The following is a 22,242-nucleotide window of genomic DNA, read 5'->3' on the forward strand; positions in this document are numbered from 1 at the left end:
TGTTTATTTTGTCCAGTGAGGTGGTCACCATTGTAATTGAAGTATCATGCCTAACCTGTCCTGACCATCCCTTGCCTGTTGGACAGAGGATGGCGACCTTCCAGGAGTTCACCAGGGGCCTGACGCACTTCAGCCCTCGTAGATCTCTCCGCAGGAAGTCCGGGACCCGCCACCTGAGTCGCTCAAAGGTGAGCATGTCTCGGTCTCAGAATTGCCTCACTAAACATCCAGCTGTATAAATGGATATGACTGTAACCTGTAAGTCACTCTGGATAAAAGCATCTGCAAAATGACAATAATGTAATTATTTCAAAAGTGATAACAGTATTAAACACGGCCCAATGTAGCTGTGTCTGAGCTACATTGCCTTCATCTGTACTCCTCTTTACTCATGAAGTCATATGCATCACCGTTGAACATCCTGCCACATCAGCAGTGCCAACATTGCACTTTCATTCTTAGATAAAGCAGATATATGGATTCCATCAGCACCTTCTTTATTCTGTAATGATTAAAGATATTTTGCAAAGTAATGTCACAAAAATGACAGAAAATGTCTAAGTTCTCTCACTGCATTATACCTGTGCATCACACCTTTGTTTACGTTGCATAAGTGTACATTACTTAAACTATTTATGCATGGATGGATCATGGTGTACATGTTTTCACATTGTAATGTACATCATTGCGACGTGTGTGCAGCTTTAATGTCTTAACGTTGATCTGGTGCCTTCTTGCTCTAAATTAATATCACTTGAGTGAGTTGAGGTGAGAAAAGTTTACACCACAGAAAGCACATTCTGCTCCACAGCAGTGAGTGCCTCACAGAAGCTGATTCACCTCTGCAACAAACCATATTTTCTTCTATTCCTTTGAACATCAGTGGCCGTGTGACGCAGTGGTAATGAGCAGGGCTTGAAACCAGTAGGTTTGATTCAACTTCCCACTGGGGCACTGCTGTTGTACCCTTGGGCAAGGTACTCACCCCAAACTTGCCTCAGTAAGTATTCAGCTGTATAAATGGATAATATGTAAAAATTGTAACCTATGTAAGCTGCTCTGGAAAAGAGTGTCAGCAAAATGACAATAATGTAATGTCCTTTGAATCAAGACCAAGGGAAAAAACAGGACATGCTGGTCACACATAGTCTGACACTGAATAAAGAAATTAACACTATTTCATCATCTTTATCTTACATGTAGCTGGTGGTTGTTATTAAAGTAGATGTCCAAATGTTAAGTTAATCAGCTACTCACAATAGTAGGACTGTGGTACTACAGTAGTTATTTTGGAGCACACTGTGTCAAAATAAATAAAAGTTCTTGTACATGTAACACCTTCCAGTAATTATACATGGGCAAAACAATCTGGGAAATGATATCTGTTTGCGAAAGCAAAAAAAAAAGAAGAAAAGGGTGGGTTACACTGTACTCCCCACACAAGTTCCTCTTGTGGTATGTTGCTATGGCGAGACTTCCTTCTCAGACAGGAAGTGCCAGCGAACACAAGTTGTAGTATGGTGCAGTGCGTCATTCTTTAGCAACACTTAAATGCGCAGTCCTCGGGCTGTTTGGAATTCGGGATTTTACCGATGGTGTTAACATGTCCAGGAAAATTCAAACCCTTGGAGTTCCGAACAGCAACAGGGTGAGTTTTGGGTGGGACTGTACTGCTTATCATCTAATTAGTACCATTCTCCACAGAAGGAAAAACAGGTGATTACAGGAGGTTAAGACACCAAGCTTGCTCATCCTGCCATTTACCCAAAAGCAGTTCTGTCATAATGATGTCTGTAATACAACTTACACCGTACTCTTACAATTAATTACAGTTTAATACTACTTTGAGGGCACTGAAAGATAAACATATTGTAAGCAAATCTATTTAGATCATGTGACATTTATGAGTAACATTTAACCAATTCATTATAATTCATTCATTTGACTCATCTACAATGTAACACTACAGAAATGCATAATGAGCATTTAGAATATTTTATAATGTGTAATTTATAGAATGTGTTAACTGCTGTCTTGGAGCTCAACTAGTTACATAAATTTCAAATGATTCAGACTTCAGCATCACTTCCACTGCGGTGAACACCTAGGTTGCTCTGTAACCACCGCCAGTGGTATCAGATTCACTACTCTGGCTCACTAGCAAATACATACAATCAGAGGGACAACAGGGGCAGCAACCATCAATCAACGTTATGGTAATTACAGTTATTTGTAGACAAAATCAGAGATGTGAATTAGCTTGATTTAAGAGATCGTTCGATCATTTTTGGTTATTAGTGCAATGTAAAGTGAATAATTCAACTGAAAGTGGGTGTGATCGAGGGATGATCAGAGGATGTTTGTGTCTCTCAGTCTATCAGTTTTGACAGTGTTACTTCCTGCAGGTGCATGGAACCAAATGAAAAAAAAACACTATCCAAGGACTGCATGTCACATGCTGCAAAGAGCAAACATAGCCAATCCTCCACATAGAAACATTTTTTCTCACATAGTTTAAAAAAGGGGAAAATGTGCTTGGGTCCAACATGAGCCGGTCAGCCATGACAGTCTGTCCTCAGAGCAGGGGTCACTCACACAGACTTAAGCAGTCATATGATTTCAGCAAAATCAAACAACTGCAGGTGGGTACCTGTAAAGACAAATGAGTAATTTTAAGATATACAGCATACAGTATGCAGTACCTTGTAAAAAAAAAAAAAACTAAAAATGTAAAAATCTAACATTTAGTAAATCTTTATAAATAATATAGAACCTAATTACTGTAATATTGAAATTCAAAGCTGCTTCATTGTGGCAAGTATGAGAAAGTTACTGTGGAAAGGCATGCATTGGCTGCAGTGGGAGAGACCCACACCATGTTAGTTACTGAGCAGGACACAGCTGTCTGAAGTTGCAGACGGGGCAGCCATCATGAAGAATCAACCTCAGCAGAAGTTGCAGTGAAAGACTGAGAAGGGTGCGTTCTTGAAATGGACGGTTGCGATCTTTATCACGCTTATTCAAAGCCACAGAGTTGTGCCAGAGTCATTTTTTCCGGTGTAGTTTTGACAGTCAACTTCTCCCTTAACCTTGAGAGTCCCTCAGACCCGAAATAAAAGGATTGAAAGCAGGAAGGGTTCAGAAAGGTCAGAGGGCAATGAAGGAACCTGTGAGATACGACATGAGTTGCACGCCCTTTGGTGGGGGGGGGGGGGGGGGGTGCTTGGAAAAGACGAAGCGGAGCTAGAAGTTAGAACAACATCCGCCATCTTCTTCCTGTTCCCGTGATTCCCCTTGCTGGTGGCCCACTCTGCTCTGAGGGGGCATGTACCAAATATTAAATTATAAAAACAGGAACCATTTGTTAATTCAGGATATTTGTTTATTCCTCTATTTCTAAGAAGAAAGAAGACTATTCCAGAGTGGGGCACGTGGGTCCTCATGTCACCGTAATGGGCGCTGTGATGCTGTCTTTGAGGTTCCTCTTTATGGTCTTGTCGTGTACATCTCTGCAGTCGCCTCTCAGGAGTTTCGGTTTGCACAAATGGAACTGTCTGCCCGGCCCACATTGATGATCTCAGGCTTCATTGATAGAGCACGTCTCTGCGGTCGGGCCATTCACGCGGGGTCCGTCCGCAGCCTGCGTCAGCATGCTTGCCTTTGGATTTAACACCTTGCTGTGTGAACTGAGGTGAGAATTTTGTTTGCTTTGGGGTTTAAAAAAAAAAGACGACACGAGGCCCTCGACATTTCTGATGCAGCTTCCGCCTCAGAGCACGCTCCCTGCATGTAAACTCGTTGGTTGGTGTCGTGTGAATTCTGCAAGCGAGCTGATTGCCCGAGGTGAGCCGCTTGTTTTGCTGAAAAACGAGGCAGTCACAGCCCTGAGAAACAGATGAACTGGGTGTGTTGTTCAAGCTCTACTCTGTGTGCTTAGGTTGGTTCATGTTATAACCTGCAATGCAAAATCTGAGGAATTGAAAGCTAGTAATTGTGCAGAGATAAATGCTTTTTATCCTTATTGATGAATTGACGAAGAATAGCAACCCAACACTTTATCTGTTTCCTTCATAATTGTTGCAGTTACATATTGGTTAGCAAATGGCAACAGACTACTTTCTCCCCAGTGAGTGTTTTCTGCTTGCTTTGTTTGCTAATCCAGCTCCATGGGAGAGGGCTAGCAAATGGGCTAGCCTCCTATGTGGCCATGTTAAACATTAGCCCTAGCATCCACACTCTGAGCAAAAACAGCATACTGTCAGAATATTCCCACTGTGTGTGTCTCTAGGTGATGGCTTGTAATGTGTTGACAGTGTATGAATCTGTGGTCAGTGTTGTGATTCCTTGGTGCTGCATCTGTATGGTCAGTCTCATGATCCATTGGTGCTATATCTCTATGGTCTGTCTTGTGATTGGCTGACACTGACTTATCCATGGTCATTAGCAAGGCGCATTGGTGTTGTGGTCATGGAGGAAGCTGTGGAATGGGTGAACTGGACAGTTGCCTGCTTACTATGTCAGTCCCACAGGATTGCTAAATTGTTGTTATTTCTGTGTAGTGCTACGGCTGTGTTCTTGTCACAAAGTTTGAGAATTGCTGAAGTTCGGTCAAACAGTGCCTTGACTAATGAGGCAGGAAGTGAGTCAGTACTGTTAACACAACCAGTCTTCCTTCATAGCTGTTTAATTTGGGCAATTACATTTTCTTTTTTAGGCTCGTTCTATAAGGCAAGGGTTCATGCCGGTCATCATGGTACCCAGATCCTGGTTGACCTTGTTGACCTTGCTACCAAGGTCACAGTGTTAGGTTGTTCAGTATATAGTCCCCACCTAGATACTCAATTTATGCAGGTCATGTATTTTTCTCAAGACTACAACGGCAATGCACCACCTCGGAACTTAAACCTACAATCTTTTGTATTCCTTCCCAGCACACTATATGACAGCCTTGAATGACATTTGTCTTCTTGAGATAACATGGACATGTGGTGTATGGAAACATAATTTAATAATAAAGCGAGGAAGCATTTTCTCTCGCATTCTAAAAAATGAGCTTTCTTTCCTCTGTTATTCTGGTCATGAAAGCAGCTTCCTGTTGGTGAGATAGGGATACATGGGTCTGAGGTGTGTTTGTGTGTATGTGTGTGTGTGTGTGTGTTTGTGTGTTTGTGTGTGTTTGTGTGTGTGGGCGGTGGGGAGGGGTTCCTGTTGGTTTGTGACTCAGATATTGCTGACAGATTTCTGGGCACCATTCCCGGCATGACAGAACCCAGAAGTTGGAGGTGTTTGCCTGTCTAGACTTCTGTTTTGGAAAGTCACAATTCTAATTTAAGGACACTCCATCTGTCACTGGTAAAGGAAAAGGGCAATCATATTAAAGGAAAAAAAGACAGAGCTACCTACAGGTATGTTTGCTTAAAAGAAGTCTTATTGCTTAACATGCAGTGTCTAAGATAATTAAAGCATGTCAAGAAATAATATTATGTCTTCTCATTATTATTACTGAGGCCTATATCGGTAATGTCAATCACACTTCAATTATGATTATTGTGTTGTTATTATGTATCAATAATAGTAATTACTATAATTATTATCAATAAAGAAGGCTCCCCTTTTTATCAGAGAGATGGACTAGATCATGTCTAAAGATCACCTGGATACTCTGGGCATGCAGACTAGGGTTAATATCCTCAACACAGGATTTCTTGAGGCAGTCAGCCATCAGCCTTTTTGCCCATCTCCTATTTTCCTTAAAATTCAGGGTGATTTTTGTTAATCCCTCCTGGAAGATGAGTTAATTTCACTTTTAAGACTGATGGAAGTCAGCCCTAACCGTAACCCTGCAGGGATTATGCTGTGTTTAAGTATTCATGTTCATCACACACACATCATTTGATTTTATTTATTTCCTACTGTTTCTATACAAAGATGTGTGGTATATTTAGGCATTTTGTTTCATTCAATTAGTAATCAAATAAAATGGCTGTTGTGGGACTTAAGTCTTGCTCTTTTATTAATCAGGGAGAGTAGGATTAAATAGAAAGGATGGGTATGCTGTTATTGAAGACAGCTTTGAGTGGATTAAGCCTGTCTGACTGGAGGTCTGCATTAATCTTGCACAGTGGAACGTGTTTGATTGAGGCTCCTGCTAAGTGGGACAGAGAGGAGCCATCTGTGTTTAAGGCACTTGACACTTGCCGAACGCCGAATGCTCCACGAAGCTCAGCAAAGTGAAAGTAGGTTAAACGCACGCTTCAAAAACAGAAACTGCACAGCGGTGCAATGAAGCAGGAACATGTAAACGTTTTCCTGCTTGAGAAATCTTTCGCAAGACAACATCCGCTGAAGCCCTGAAAATGTAAAAACATATATAAGCATATATGTTTCAGGGCTTCAGTGGATGTTGTGTGAAAGACAGAATATATGTATATATATATATATATATATATATAGATATAAACATTTTTATATAATTTCCTTGATTTTGCCTCTATTTTGTAAATTGACTGTTTTCCACTATTTTTATACCCATTCTCCTGTTCACTCACTATCCAGACAACCCAATGGCGTTCTAATTTGCATAAAATAAGACAATTAGCAAAATGTATGAAGTATGCTTTCGGTAACGTTTCAGTTTTACCATTTTTACACTGGGGAAGTATGCTCTCCTAGTCACTGAGGACATAAAAGCCTAGAGTTCTGGACACTGACCCCTGACCTCTGACCTCTGCTCCCTGTACTCATAGTCCCTTCATTACCAGCTTTAACAAGCAGAACACCTGTGTTGTTCCAATAGACAGGCATGGCCAGTCAGTGATGTCATCCTTATTTCATTGATCACTGAATTTCTCTTCTTTCTCTTTGTTCTGACAGACCCTGGCAGTCTCGGATGGGGGTAAGGCTGCCATTTCTCCGCTCTGCTATGGTGTTCTGTTGTGCTCTGCTAGGGTTTTGGGGTGCCAGGCTTTGGGGGTGGTGGAGGAACAGGCATTCGTTCTTTGTGCAGGTTCTGAGGCACGCCACCACAGCGCCCTTCAGGTTTTTCGGCACTGTGGGTGAGAACCCCGCCCTCTCGGAGCCGAGCGGGAAAGCTGAAAAGAGGATGAAAGTGAAAATGGTGCTGAGTTTTGGGGAGACCTCCTCCCCTATAGATTTGTGTCACACTGATTCTCACCTTTGCACGTTAGCGCTGTTTTAAGATGCGTGTCGACCCAAAACATTTTAGGATGTGGTTAACCCGCTGCTGGTCGTCCTGAGCGTTAACGCACAGATGTTATCAGGGCGACTTCCTCTTGATAGAGTTCTCAGCACACCAGAACAGTAAATAAAATGTGGGATTGTCTCATGCTTGCTCTGTCAGTTGAAATAAAAAATAAAAAAACAGCGTATGGCTGTAGCTCTTTTTATTGTTTTGTATGAATGATAAAAAAACTGCCACCGGTAGTTTACACAACTAGGTAAACCCGAACTTTACTGAGAAGTATGGTGTTCTGTTCTTCCTATGTGCAGACAATATTCCTTGCCTACCATTGGCTGAAGGAGAGTTAGCTTCCCCCTTATAGTGACAACTTCCTCTCTGCTGTAGTTCTCTGAAGTCTGAAGTCCCCGAGGCATTCTGGGATAGCACAATCGCGACAGCCTGGTCTTAGATCTGCGTGTATAAAACATGTCATCTGCAGAAATTGTGTATAGTGGAACAGCGTGTCTGAATGTGTGTGAGTGTGTCCAAGTGTGTCTGCGCAGGGGTGCCTGCAAGATTTCATCTTAGGGTACGCACAGAAACCTGAACACGCACGCGGGCGTACCCGCAAGCACGGATGCACACACACCGAGAGAGAGCTGAGAGAGAGAAATGCCACTGACTGATTACTGATTAAATGTGGCCTACCTATTGAAGTTTACCCTCCTTATACCGGTTGCATCAAATTGCTTGAGCACTTCATCACAGACCAGACATTGATCACATAGCCTAACTGAAGAGCGGTTAGCCGGAGGAGAAATATGAAGTGGACTTGCACATGATCTGTGAATATCAGTAAACACTCAGAGGTGGTCACCATGTCATGCCCGGTACTAATAAAGTTGGTGTATCACAGTTGTTTGTTTTATAGCTACTTTCCTCAGTGTGCCGAGAGCTAGCTGCAGTTGACTAGCAAGCTAACTTTAGCTTGCAAGCTAGCTAGCTAATTGATACACCTAGTTAAGCAAGCTAATTTCTGCTTTGTTAGAAATTGCAAAAAGCACGATAATTGCCAAATATTAATAAATTCTCATGCTATTACGATCATACAATCCAAAAATGGTCAATACTTAAATTCTGTAAGACACAATTCCATTGTCTTTTACATGTAATAGTAGGCGGAAAAGCTGGCACAATAATGCACAATAGTGTAGATTTGCCCCGTTTGTGTGCTGCGTAGCTATAATTGTGTAGAGTGTGCTGTGGGCTGTGGGAGTTCATTTTTCGCCAACAAAGCGATTGGCCGTTTGGTGTAAAAGCGGGACTTCCCTCAATGCAACCGCCACATTGAGCGTTACGGCCAATGCCATTCATATTTCAACGAGTGGTTTTTAATGTCTCTGCCAACCCCCCCCCTCTCTCTCTCTCTCTCTCTCTCTCTCTCTCTCTCTCTCTCAATTTTAAATTTCAAATTTAAGTTATTGTTTTATTGGCATGACAAATATGCACATACACACTTCCCTATCTCTCGTGGAGTTCTCACAAATCAGGAATCTCTTGGTATGCACTGTGCGTACAACCGTACAGCTGCAGGCGCCAGTGTGTCTGCGCGTATACGAGTGTGTCTGAGCATGTCTGAATGCATGTGAGGGTATCAGTGTGTCTAAGCATGCGTGAGTGTGTCTGAGCGTGTGTGAGTGTGTGTGAGAGTGTGTGAGTGTTCCTGAGTGTGTGAGTGTGTCTGAGTGTGTGTAAGCATCTGAGTGTATATGAGTGTGTGAGTGTGTCTGAGTGTGTCTGAGTGTCTGAGCATGTATGAGTGTGTGAACTTGTCTGAGCATGTGTTTCTCTGTTCCTCAGAGCTGAACATGATGGATCTGGATGGCCACGGTAGCTGCCGCAGTCTGGACAGTGAGCATGGCCCGCCAAGCTCTCCGGCCGCGCGCTGCAATGTCGGCAGGGTGGCCAGCTGGGCGGTCAGCTTCGAAAGGCTGCTGCAGGACCCCACCGGCGTGCACTACTTCACGGTGAGCTGACCTCTGACCTCTGACCCTGCATGATGGGCCGGCAATGAGGCCAGGGAGGGAAAACACTGATACAATTACTTCTAACAAACATTTTTAACATTAAACTATGCTACTTAAAGCATTTTGATGGTCTGTTTATGTGCATTGCTTGTTTTAAATGTGTCTGCTGTGATTTTCATGAAATACTCTATTTACTTTGGAAATATTATATGTTATCCATTTATGCAGCTTGATATTTGACTCATCTTAAGTGCCTTGTTCAATGTTATTTTGATAACAATGGCAACGATGATGATGATGATCATGATGATGATGATGACAAAGATTACAATGATGATGATGGTGATTATGATTATAACAAGAATAATTATGTACTCTAAAGTTTTCAACATTCCCCACTAGAGAATTGAATGTGAAACCTGAAACCTACACCTTCCATTGAGCTATTGGACTGTTAAGGCGAACATGAAACATGAGACAAAAATGACTTTAGCCAGAAAAATACATTCATCTTTTACTTTATCCTTTTATAGCTAAACACTTCTGAAGCTTTGGCCTTTTTGGTGCTTATTAATGTGTTTACCATGTTTACAAAGTGCAACGCTCCTTTCTGAATGGCTCGTTAAATGAGCTCTTAGTGAATGCAAGAGGCAGGCTGGTGACATGCGAGTCACGCAGATTGCGACGGATTTCCTGGGTGCTGCAGATATTCCTGTGAGGAGCTGGAGGAAATAGCAGTCATTGATCTTGGTGGGAAAGCAGTTACGATCTGTCAGGCTGTGGGTGACTGAACTTATTAACTCTTTCCTGACTGCACCCACTGCTCACAGCTGCCACCTAAAGGCCTTCAGAGCATCTGAAATTAGACAGGTGGAGATTTAATTTCTCTGATCCTCCCTCATCTTAATCTGATATCTATCAACCTATTGTTGTATAATAAGTTATAATATGACTGGTTCAGGGATCTATGCAATAACCACCACTCTTCTGTCTCTTTCATTTGATAGATAGATAGGTAGATAGATAGATAGATAGACAGACAGACAGATGATGAGCTGGGAAATAGCTTTTCCACATTGCATTTGCAATGGAGGGTGTGGATTAATTTTGGAAGCTGTTCCTCTGTTGAGGGTGAGGTTCATGGTGGTCAACCCTGGTGATTGTCTAGATTTCTCATCCTACAGGCTTTCCTGAAGTCAGAGGTCAGCGCGGAGAACATCTTTTTCTGGCAGGCCTGTGAGAAGTTTCGGCAGATAAAGGCCAATCAGAAAGAGGAGGTGTGCCTCTCAACGATGATGATGTTGCTGACAGTGTTGATGATGTTAATGAAGATAACTATGATACTGTAAATGATGACAATGATGTTGATGATGATATACAATGGCTTCCCTTGTCAAATCAGGTTGCACAAGTTAACTTGTGGTAGGGCTTGAACAGTGTTATGCTCATACTTACTGGTTTGGGAGTGTTGTAAGACTGGTCTGACACTGTTGCTCATTCAGCTTGAATGGATACACTTCTCTTCTGATCTTTTATGCTGGAAGTAGCTCTGGATAAGAACATCTGCTAAATGAATGTAGTGTAATGTAATGTAATTCAATGTAATGTAATTTGAGTGCATTGATCAGTGTTCAGACGGCTTGTGCATCTCATTGATTCATAAAGCTCTTGCCTAATTTCACTGGTGGCTGTTGTGGAATGACCCGTCTCTCTCCCTAAAGCTGATCCAAGAAGCCCGCTCCATCTACGACAGCTACCTCTCACACAGCGCCAGCCATGCCATCAACATCGACGACACTGCCCGCGTGAACGAGAGCGACCTACAGTCCCCCACACCGGACATGTTCCAGAGGGCACAACAGCAGGTACAGCAGTGCAGACAGACAGACAAACAGCAGGTAGCACAGCAGAGACAGACAGACAGATAGACAGACAGACAGACAGACGGGCAGAGAGGTAGACAGGCATACAGTATATACAGATGGACAAACAGAATGTACTACAGCACAGACAGACAAGTGGACAGCAGGTATCACAGCACAAACAAACAGGAAGGGAGAGAGACAGGCAGGCAGACAGCAGGTACTGCAGCGCAGACAGACAGACAGGCATGCAGGCAGTTAGACAGTAAAAGAGATGAAGGACAGTGTTCTACAGGGCCTGCAAAGGGTAGGAAACAGATTACCCTTCCACTGGTACTCCATCATGTGCAGACAAAACAAAAGACAGACAGACTCTAGTTTACATTATTGTCATCCAGGAGACGGGCTTAATCAGAGCAATTTATACAGTGAATCTGATGAAGTGGCATGAAAAGTTTCAGAAACAGGATGCCAAGTAACCACACATGAGCAAGCGTCAGTGCCAAACAAGGTGCTGACATCACAAGTGTGTGCCTGGACTGATATGTATGATAAACAGACATGTTGCAGGGAGTCAAGCAGGAGATGGACAGAGACGGACAGATATGAAAGATGAGCACTCTCACTTCTTTATCGGAATATGATTTACTAAAAATACAGTACCATGTAGAAACCAGCTAAACCCCTCCATGTCTGTGATAGTGTATCTGCGCGAAGTGATACTTGGTGTTGGTGTGAATGGCTGTCCTGACTTCCTCCCGCAGATCTTCAAGCTGATGAAGTTCGACAGCTACACGCGTTTCATCCGCTCGCAGCTCTTTCAGAACTGCATGCTTGCCGATGTGGAGGGCCGCCCGCTCTCCGAGCTTGGGGCCGGCTCCAGGAGCCCAGCCATGGGGAAGGCCACGGTCCCCGGCTGCCCTGCTGTTGCTGATGTAAAGAAGGTGGAGCTTTATTGACATTAAGATCTGAGTTTAAAGATGAGCCCATGAGATTGCTCCTGCTGGTGCGCTCTTTGAAACTGCAGTACAGTTAGATGCCGGACTGAATAATGTGGCAGATGGTTTCTGCAAGCATGGCATGTGTGTGTACCTGTGTGTATGTGCGTCTGTGTGTGCAATAGTGCTGTAAGGACTCAGGCAGGGACTCAGTCGCAGACCAAGAGAGCTTCAGGTTGCAGGTGGGTTTATTAATGACGGCAGGAAAGTAGCGAAACCAAAAGCAGGCAGGGTCGAAAACCGGAAGGCAGTCCGTGGACAAAAACAGGGTCAGTAACAGAAGCAGGCAGGATCAGGAACCGGGCAGGCAAACAATCAGGCAAAGGGACAAAACGGCAGGCAGGAAACGAAGACGAAGGGCAGGCAGAGTCAGGCACGGAGAATACAGAAATCCAAAAAACTGCGGGAACGAAACAGGTACGAAAACGCTGAGACGAACTGGCAAACAAGACAGGAACAAGCAGGGTAGAAATAGGGCTGGGCTGATGAGGAGATGGGATGCAGGTGAGCAGGCAGGCAGGTGAAGGTAATGGGGCAATCAGGTGGGCGGGGACCAGGCGGGGAGCGGGGCGGGGCTGGAACACAAGGAAAAACAAAAGCACATGGACAGGGAAAAACAAAAACACCACAGCTAGGAGGGCGGAGCCCTGACAAGTGCAATGATTGAAAGATCTGTATGCATGCGCACATGCGTGTGTGTGTGTGCACCACACAGCTCTGAATGTAAGGTGTGTGTGTGTGTGTGTGTGTGTGTGAGTGTTTCTGTGTCTGTGTCTGTGTCTATGTGAGGGTGTGTGTGCGTCTGTGCTAGTGTGTGTATGTGTGTGTACCACACCGCTCTGAAAGTAAGTTATATGCATGTGTGTGCGTGTGTTTCAGCAGAAGAAGAAGGCCAGGGCAGGGAAATCTCAGGCCTTAGAGATGGAGGATGCCGCAGCACTGAAGGAGAGCAAGGGGTCACGTGACAAACGGCGTGAACAGAGAGGATCATGGGGAGGTGAGGCTGGGCCACAGCACCAGTGTCACACTTACTCATCAGGGGACCCTTCTGTTTGCTGGAGTTTGCTGCAAGCTTTGTCTTTAACTCCTTGCTTAGCTGAATCATGTACATAAAACCTTCACTTCACCTGAAGACTATGCTACAGTACTCTGGACTGCATGTTATGACATGCATCATTAAAAATTCTGCTGTTAACCAATGAAAGCCCATGGGAAGAGAGCTTGGTGCTTGTAGGTTAGGAGTCTATGGCATGCTGACTACCATTTACTGACTCATTAATGACTCAGCCACATGTAGTGTAGCATGTTGTTTCTCATATTTTCCTGGAGCTTATCTTGATCTCCTTTTGCAAGTGGTCAGGGTATCACTTCCCTCTTTATCACATTCAGTCTCAGTTGTTTTATTTATTTATTTTTTAATTCCCCCTGCAAATGGTGCACTCTGACAGACTCTATGGCAATCTTACTGTAAAGGCCTTTATACCAAATTACATTATTACAGTACATTATTGTCATTTAGCAGACACTCATATCCAGAGCAATTTATAGATTTTACAATTTTTACACGTTATCCATTCATACATCTGGATAATTACTGCGGCAATTGTAGGTTAAGTACTTTGCCTAAGGGTACAACAGCAGTGCCCCGGGAATCGAACCAGCAACCTTTCGGGGTTGCGAGCGCCTTACCGCTACGCCACACTGCTGTCCCAAATAAAAGCTGATTAACTGATCGAGTGTAGTAAGTCAAAACGGTACAATATGTGTTTAAATCCTAGAATAAGCAGAAGTGCGTACTGTTAGCCATACTCCCCTCTCACCGGTTTTGTGTGTGTTCTCTCCCTGCAGCAGAGCTGTCTGACCACCGCGCTGTCTTACGCTCGCAGTCCGACTGCACTGTCAAGACGATGGGTGTCGTGGAGATAGCTGCTGCCTACAACAAATCTGAGGTGCGTCCTTCCGGGTTTGGGCATGGGTGAGGGAGCCATTGGGACAGGACGGTGCCCACTCTCCAGACTCAGCACCCCCTTGAGGTGGCAGGATGCTATTTTGATAAAGGAGAGTTTCTAAAGTGCAATCCCTAAGGTAGCAGGCTAAGCAGCAGGCTACTGAATAAAACATGAAGTAGATGCTCTTTATTGAGTTACGTCATTGGTTGGACTCTGATCCTCCATCATAAAAGCCTTATATCTGTCTACTTACCACCTTATCATACATTTTATGATTGGACTGGATCTGTTACCCTTCTCTGTGGTTCCTTAACAGTGACATTCAAAACACTGACACTAATATTAATGACATTGGCAAGAATAATGGCAACTATGTCTCTCTCTCTTTCTTTTTTCCTCTCTGTCTGTCTCTCCCCCCTCTCCCGCCTCTCTTTCCCCCTCCCTCTCTCCATCTCTCCATCTCTCTCTCTCTCCCTCCTCTCCTGACTCTCTTTCTATTTCTGCCTCTCTCCTCTCTCTGCCTCTCTCTCTCCCCTTCTCTCCCCCCTCCCTCTCTGCCTCTCTCTCCCTCTCTTTCTCCCCCTCCCTCTCTGCCTCTCTCTCTCTCTCTCTCTCTCTCTCTCTCCCCTCTCTCTCTCTCTCCTCTCTCTGTGTGCTTCTAGAATGGGCGCTCGGGCCAGCGGGATGCAGAGCAGGGGCGTTCGGCAGTGGGACGGGTGGATAAGTACTGCTGCGTGTTCTTGCCGGATGGGACGGCCTCACTGGCTCCCACGCGCCCCGGCCTCACCATCCGGGACATGCTGATGGGACTCTGCGAGAAGAGGAGGTTCGCTCTGCGCGACGTCATCATCTACCTGCAAGGCAAGGAGAAGGTGGGTCAAATTCAAGCTTTATTGGCATCATCACACAGATGTACAGTATTGCCAAAGAAATTTTGACATAAATATGCAAACAAAATGACAATTAACCAAAAAATACACACACACACACACACACACATACAAGCAAACAGAGACACACATACATATATTTATTTACATTTATAGTTACTGTGCAGATGCTTCCCGCCCACTATCTCACAGGCTGTGGAACTCTGATAGGTACCGTACTGCTAAAGGTGCAGGGATTCCTTCTCCCAGAACAATTTGTAATTTTTCTTCATCTTTCCATTGCTTAAATGTGGGGAGGTGTCTCGTCTGGCCTGATTCTATGAGATGACGGGGTTGGGGGGGTGGGGGAGGGGTGACATTAGCAGCCTTCTCACCCCCCCCCCCCCTCCACCCCACCACCACCCCCTCATTCCTCTGACCGTTCCTTCCTCATTCTGCACTCTTTCTCTTTCACTTCCTCTCTTGCGTGTCTCTACAGCACTGATCTCATCTCGTCTCATCTCTGTGCTCTTTCATTCTTCACTCTTTCATTCCGACCGTGCTTCTTGTCTCTCCCCAGCTCCATCTCTTCCCCTTTCTTCCCTCATCCCCTCATCGTTCCCCTGTAAATTTTCATTCCTTCACTCTCTCACTCTGACGACGTCTCTCGCTCCCCCCCCCCCCCCCCCCCCCCACAGCAACCCCTCAGCCTGGATCAGGACAGCAGCGTGCTGAAAGAGCAGCAGATCTTTCTGGAGCTGCGTGTCACCTTCACGTGAGTCTCCGGGCCACGCCGTACCTGCCCTCTGTTTCTGTGAGCCTCCGTCACTGTTCCCGTCTCACGTCAATCCGTCACCCTCACTGTGGGTCCTGCGACCCAGCACTGCGGGTGCATGTCACTCGGAGTGACACTGTCACTCGGAGGAGGCGGAGTTCAGCCTAAAAATGTGACACTGATATAACCACATCGTCGTCATGTGTGGAGGGACTTTGTATTAACGGCACAATGGTGACCCACGTACTGGAGCCACGTTAGTGCAAGGCAGGGGTACAGCTGACCTCCATAACTAAATGATGTGCAATGGCCATTTTGTAAAGTGTAACCAGTACCATTACATTACATTATTGTCATTTAGTAGATGCTCTTATCCAGAGTAACTTACAAAGGTTACAGTTGGATATTTACTGAGACAATTTTGGGTTAAAATCCTTATTGAAGGGTCGGATGGCAATGCCCCAGTGGGGTATCGAACCGGCAACCTTTTTGTTACAAGCTCCACTCGTTGCTGCTACACCACACTGCCACCAGAGCTCACAGGCACAGCAGTTCACAGAGTGGGAAGTTCCTAATGCATGAACCTTGGGGCAGGTGTTTCTTCATGCGGGCAGGCCTCTCTCCTGCAGTGTCTTTACAGGTGGAAATAGGCAGGAGATTGTAGACTTTAGTGCACAGTAGAGGTGACTGACGATGGTGGTGTGTGTTTCAGGGTAGAGATAGCCTTCACAGGGAAGACAGTGGGAATTATGGTAAAGTCCAGCAAGACCCTGCAGGAGGCGCTGTCCACCCTACTACAAAAATACTGCCTAAAACCACAGGACACTGTGATCACAGAGGTGAGTGGTCCACGCTGTTCTTTATTTATAAAATAAAATATAAAAGATAAAGTTTGCTCATGTTAGCCTGTTGTGTGGTTTGTACTGGAGTGATCTAGGCTGGACCTTATTTAGGTTTGTTTCAGAGCACAACAACAGAGTCCTGCATAAGTTTCAAACCTATGACCTTTGGAAATCAACACTTCTGTCCCCACTAAAGAGACAGTCTTCATATTGTCACACGCTGCAGCTGACACAGGGAGCTGGTTTCTCTGGGCAGCTCTGACTGCAGAATAATCATCGGGAAAATTACCACTTTCTGCTAAACTGAAACCACTGCAACATCTTGGCACAATAAACTATGATGTACAGTGTACAGACAAATTTACACATTTTTATTACAAATATTTACGGGCTTACCAAACACCTCTGTCTTGGGGGTTCTACTGCAGCTTACATCCTATATGGTATCTTTATAAACAGCTGGACATTGGTGAGGAGATCCAGGTGCTCTACGGAACAACAGCACAAGAGCCCCGCTGAAGACTTGAACTTGTAACCTTCTGGTTACCCACAAGACTCTATCAGCTCTGCTCCCCACAGCAGCTGAGAGTCTGATTGTTAGTGATGAATGTCAGCCCCTGTGTCTAGCAGTCTTCCCACTCTTAAATACCTCATATATCCAGAAATAGAAAGGAAACCATTTCCAGGAGGTGTTTTATAGCTTCCCTGGTGAGACACAGAAATTACCGTCCCCCTCCTGAATAATAGAAACTCAAAATTGCTCTTGTTCAAGAGGCCGCCAAGACATGGCAAACAGAAAAAAGAAATAGCATTTGAGAATGAAAATGGATGTGGAAAATACACTTGCAGGATGGGCTTTATCTGTTCTACAGACAGGAAGCTGAAATATTACTCACATGTTTTTACCAACTGAATGCCCATAACCGCAGATAACTGCTCTAACCACTGAGGGGCTTTTATGGTGGTTCTTCTTTTCACATTTTTAGAGTGGCTGCAAGGAGACGTTAAACATGAACATGATGGTTTTTTCCCTGGCCAACAAGAAGCTGGTCCTGGACCGAGTAAAAGGCAAGTGTGCAATGGAAGATGTCTGTCTTTCATGTACAATCCAGTGTGTTAGAAGTCTCACTCTGTACCAGACCAATAACAACAGGGAAGTCCTGTCCCTGCCTGAATGTCTGAATAATGTCATACCTCTTTTTCTGTTTTTTTTTTCTTTAAATTTTGACTGCAATTTGAGGAAGCAACTTGCTCACTCATTCATTCATTCACCATCTGACTCACTCACTCATTCCCTCACTCAATCACCGGCTTAATCACTGATTCACTCTTTCCCTCACTCCATCACTGACTGACTGACTGACTAATTCACTCATTCACACACTCACCAGTAAATTTGTCTCAGACACTGATAAAGTGCATTCCTGTTTGCTCATATGTATTGCCTGGCTGCAATCAGGAAGGCACAGAGTCTGGGAGTCTCCCAGTACAAACGCCTCCTTTAGTTTGTGTTACTGCGAGCACTGTCAGAGCACACCCCATCACTGACCATGATTGCTCTGGTGTGACCAAGTACCCTTCACATCAGATCAGACAATACACTGCTGCACTCTCAGCACTGGCTTTTGGGCTCAATTCTTCCAAGTCCAATGGTGTGACACTTGGTCATCACGCGCTGCGTACTGTTGCATTTCTGCTTTCAAAAAGCAAAAACTGCACATTAAGACACCCTAGCCTTTCAAGAGAGGCATGTTGTAGATATCTTTACACTTCAGAGAAATCTGAGAATAATGCACTGTACTGATAATAAAGACTTCAGTGAAAAGGGAGATTGGTTCCTGACGCAAATAACCAGATTTTGGGACAAAAACAACATGATGGTGCAGCAAACAATATATTCAATAGATTCATATATTTAATTATAAGATAATGCAATAAACGTGTAAGCTAAATATCTCCTGCCTGCGGCAAATATTCAAAACCATGACTTGGAAATCTTTGACACCTTGGAAACCTGAAAGAATAATGGGTGTATTCACAGCAATAAGCTTCTGATCTGTATCGTTCTGATCGTTGTAAGAAAATCTGGAAAAACACCCACACACACTTGCATACTATAGAAATAGCGATTTATAAAAAGGAGAATGTTTCAGTCTGTATTGACTCTTCTGCAAGTAAAGGTCTTTTTTTGGATGTTTTGCTCTATACTTGTTGTGCACCTCAGGAATGTGAATGATGTGTGTCTTTAATGAGACAGTTTCCATGCATCCTGCTTTGAAAGGTTTTCTATTGAACCTTTTCCATGCTGGATTTCCCTCCAGGCAAAGAACAGAGCAGCAAGCCCCAGATCACTGCCCAAACTCCCTCCAACCAGGTGAGTGAGTCACTGTTCTGAGAACAGCAAAATACACGGCTACATGGCAATTTAAACATGACATGCCTGTGCCATTCCCTTTTCCGAGAGGTGTTATTGGAGAAGGGCTCTGCCTTTTTTTTCAACCTGGATTCCCTGTGTTTTAAATATTTCCTGGCAGGGGCAATCTGGACCAACCAGTACCAGAAACCGGAAGACCAATGACATGGATGGTAGGTCACATTCTAATCGATCCCGGGACCTCTCTGTTTATACTGCTTCCTGTAATTACAATTCCCACAAATATAACGAGCTGTGAATTGATCTGATTACATACCCAAGAATACACGCCCTATGAGGCTGTTATTATGTCAGGAATAGATGTGTGTGCTAAAAACACGGAACATCTTATGCTCATTTAGCACTGGTTTATCGATTACATCTCTTCTCAGACACCTTATGCTTTCATTTTCTGTAATGCGCTCAGCGCAAGGTTATATTCCCCTAATGGATGAATTGCTGGAACAGCAGACAAGATCGCTGTTGGGCTCAAAGTGCTGAGCATCGAGTGCGGTCACCTGGGTACTGAAACTGAGCACATGGCTGTGGTACAAGAGGAGCTCAGAGACAAAGAAATAGCAATGAGTCAAACCTGCAGGCTGTTAGTCTGTCACCAGATGAAATCACACAAGCATTTAGATGTATGTTTTCAATAGCCTTTAACTAAGTGAGAGACTCACTGGACAGAACAACAGCACAGGTAATCCTCACGTTTTTTCTGTTGGAGGCATAATGTCTGCCTTTCCAAGGTAATGGGGAACTGTATCAGCAACTGTACGGGTTCTATCCAGGTTGCCAGTTTGCCTTTTAAGCCAAAGCTGCTGAATATCTTCTGATTTAAGCACTGATTTATGGGCCTGAAAAGCCAGAAATAGCTGAGCAGAAATAGGCATGTTTGTGTTTCATTAGTAACCAACCAACTGGCATTTTGGCCTTTTTTTTAAAACTTTTTCTAACATGAACATTGATGAGAGATTGGACTTTATTTTGTTTGTGTGAAATCATGCTTTTGGCTCTCTTGGCTGACAGATGGTGTCACGCTGGTTTGGGATTATAAAATCAGGCTAGCAACCTAGCTTGCTCCTTCATTTTTAAATACAACACATGCCAAAGAGTATCAAATAACATTTGTGTGTGTTCACCCAATTAAAAGAAAGCATGTTAGTGTTCTAGTGCTGAAAACAATTGTCCTACATGTGTATTTTGACTGTCAGTCTAAATAAAGATATCTTGCCACCTGTTGGTTGTTTTGACAGCGGACACAATGTGTGTTGATGATTAGGCATCTGGCCTAATAACCAGGAGATTGCAGGTTCAAATCTTGTATGAGATATCAGTGTTTTACTCTTTAGCAAGGTACTTATTCTGAACTGCTAATATGAAACATAAGAGTGTCAGCTAAGCCAAAAGGTTTCTCACCTATCAAGGTAGCTAATGATACTTTTTCCATCTATGCCAGCTAGCAACTCGAAAGTGATCACATGCTGTTTTTTTAGCTAACTAGTTAGGTGTTGCATTGGCTACCTTCATATGAGAATGGTGGATGAGGAGTAGATGCGTGATGTCCTTGCAAAGCTAGCTGTCCTTCAGAATAATGAAAGAAAAAGGCAGTGTCTTTTGTAGGCCCATGTGTTCAGGGTATCCACCCACAGGTCAACATGGCTAATGGAAAAGGCTTACTTTTCCTTTCACCACTGAACCACACTGGTGCCCTGAATAGTGGAAAAGAAACATCACCATGGCAATCACAGAATGCTGAACTGTATATACTTTATAGGCAGTCAGTGCTTGAAGTTCCTCTGTTTGAATGTGAGATGTGCTGAAAAGGTCATCTTACTTTCTCTGACTTATCTCTCTTATCTTATCTTAAGTCATCTGACTTATCTCCATATTTCTCTCTCTCCTTCACTCTCTCTCCATTTTCATTTCCCTCTCTCTATTTTGTATGTCCCTGTACATCTGTGCATCTCTCTTTCTCCCTTTTCCCTCTGTTTTTTTTATCACCCTGTACCTCTCTGCATCTCTCTCTCTCCGTCTCTCCCTTTTCCCTCTCTCCTTCATCTCCCCAAATCTCTCTGTATCTCTCTCTCGCTTTTCTTTATCTTCATATATATCTCTGCATCTTTCACCCTCTTTCTCTTTCCCTTTCTTTTCTTTGTCTCCCTGTCTCTCTCTGATTTTCCTTCTCTATCTCTGATTCTCCCTCTCTCTCTTTGTGACAGGGTTCGTGTCCCTACTCACTCGGGCGCAGTGGTGCAGTGTGGATGACCAGCGGGGGTTACTGAGGAAGGAGCACTTGGTGCTCCCTCAATTCCTGCAGCTGCCAGAAGGGGAGGGCAAGCAGGAGGAGAAGAGGGAGAGGCAGGCAGATACAGGGAGGGACCAGGACCCTAGCCCCGCCCCCATAACCACCGCGGCCCCCAAACCGACCCCGGAGTCTCCCTTGGAGACAGGGCTCAAGGCGTCAGGGGCATTGGCCACGCCCAGCGGGGCGGAGTCAGAAGCAGAGAGCTCCGACTCTTTGCCCTGGGCTGATGGCTCCTTCTTTTGCACAGACTCTCGAGAGACAGTGGTGTGATGGCGTGAAAGTGTCCCTCTCAAATCCATCTGTGTGTGTGTGTGTGTGTGTGTGTGTGTCTGTGTGTCTGTGTGTGCTGTGCATGTATAGTTGAACGTGTGTGCTCCCTGCTTCAGCGCCAGCAAATCTGTGTATCACATGAGTGCAAACCTTAAGGACTGTAAAACTGGACTTATGCACACAAGCAATATTCTTAATTCCTGTTTTGTTGTATTTATTTAGAACTGATTTGTATCTGCCACTACATCTGTGTGCTTCAGTATGACCTAACATGTACGCAGTATATGTTCTTCACACACGCATAGTGTTACACAGAAATGTAATTTGCATTTATATTTTGCTTTTATTATGTAAAATACATATGTGATGTTGACATGAAGATCACTGATTGAAATTATTATTCTTGGTTTTGGAAGGCTGTTCTTTTCTAGTTCCTTTTCTGCTCTTCTGCTGTTATCAATAAAGCCAGAGGGAAAGTGACATATTGTGAGTGCAGCATATAAAAATTACTTGCATGAACCCTCATGGTCACACAAAAGGACTTACAAGTGCACACACACACACACACACACACACACACATACACACACTCACAATGTAAGAGAATGAGAGTCCCCTGGTCTCATGTACTGCATAGTGTGTCCGGTCACATTGTGTTTACAAACATGTTCCTCTTTGGCAACAGGCCCAAAACGCTGAGAAGCACATTCTGGAACATGTCCAAAACCTTAGTTTAATTCTACAAGTAA

The 22,242-nt window shown here is 44.2% G+C and overlaps 1 protein-coding gene across 3 annotated transcripts; it reads left to right on the plus strand.

Annotated features, from left to right (window-relative positions):
* Window positions 1-1,541: 1,541 nt before the first annotated feature.
* On the plus strand, window positions 1,542-21,850 carry LOC118775075 (regulator of G-protein signaling 14-like). Of its 3 annotated transcripts, none has more exons than XM_036524784.1 (15): window positions 1,542-1,648; window positions 6,874-6,895; window positions 9,041-9,207; window positions 10,392-10,484; window positions 10,929-11,072; window positions 11,834-12,013; window positions 12,950-13,064; window positions 13,916-14,016; window positions 14,679-14,888; window positions 15,584-15,660; window positions 16,373-16,499; window positions 17,489-17,570; window positions 18,824-18,876; window positions 19,037-19,088; window positions 21,138-21,850. In XM_036524784.1, the coding sequence occupies exons 1-15, from the start codon at window positions 1,604-1,606 to the stop codon at window positions 21,491-21,493; spliced, it is 1,824 nt and encodes a 607-aa protein (XP_036380677.1). In that variant the 5' UTR covers window positions 1,542-1,603; the 3' UTR covers window positions 21,494-21,850. The 3 variants fall into 3 exon arrangements, with proteins under 3 accessions (XP_036380677.1, XP_036380678.1, XP_036380679.1); XM_036524785.1 differs by having other exon boundaries at window positions 13,919-14,016; XM_036524786.1 differs by lacking the exon at window positions 6,874-6,895 and having other exon boundaries at window positions 1,596-1,648.
* Window positions 21,851-22,242: the final 392 nt, after the last annotated feature.

This window comes from Megalops cyprinoides, chromosome 3, assembly GCF_013368585.1.
Source record: "Megalops cyprinoides isolate fMegCyp1 chromosome 3, fMegCyp1.pri, whole genome shotgun sequence".
NCBI classification, from domain to species: domain Eukaryota; kingdom Metazoa; phylum Chordata; class Actinopteri; order Elopiformes; family Megalopidae; genus Megalops; species Megalops cyprinoides.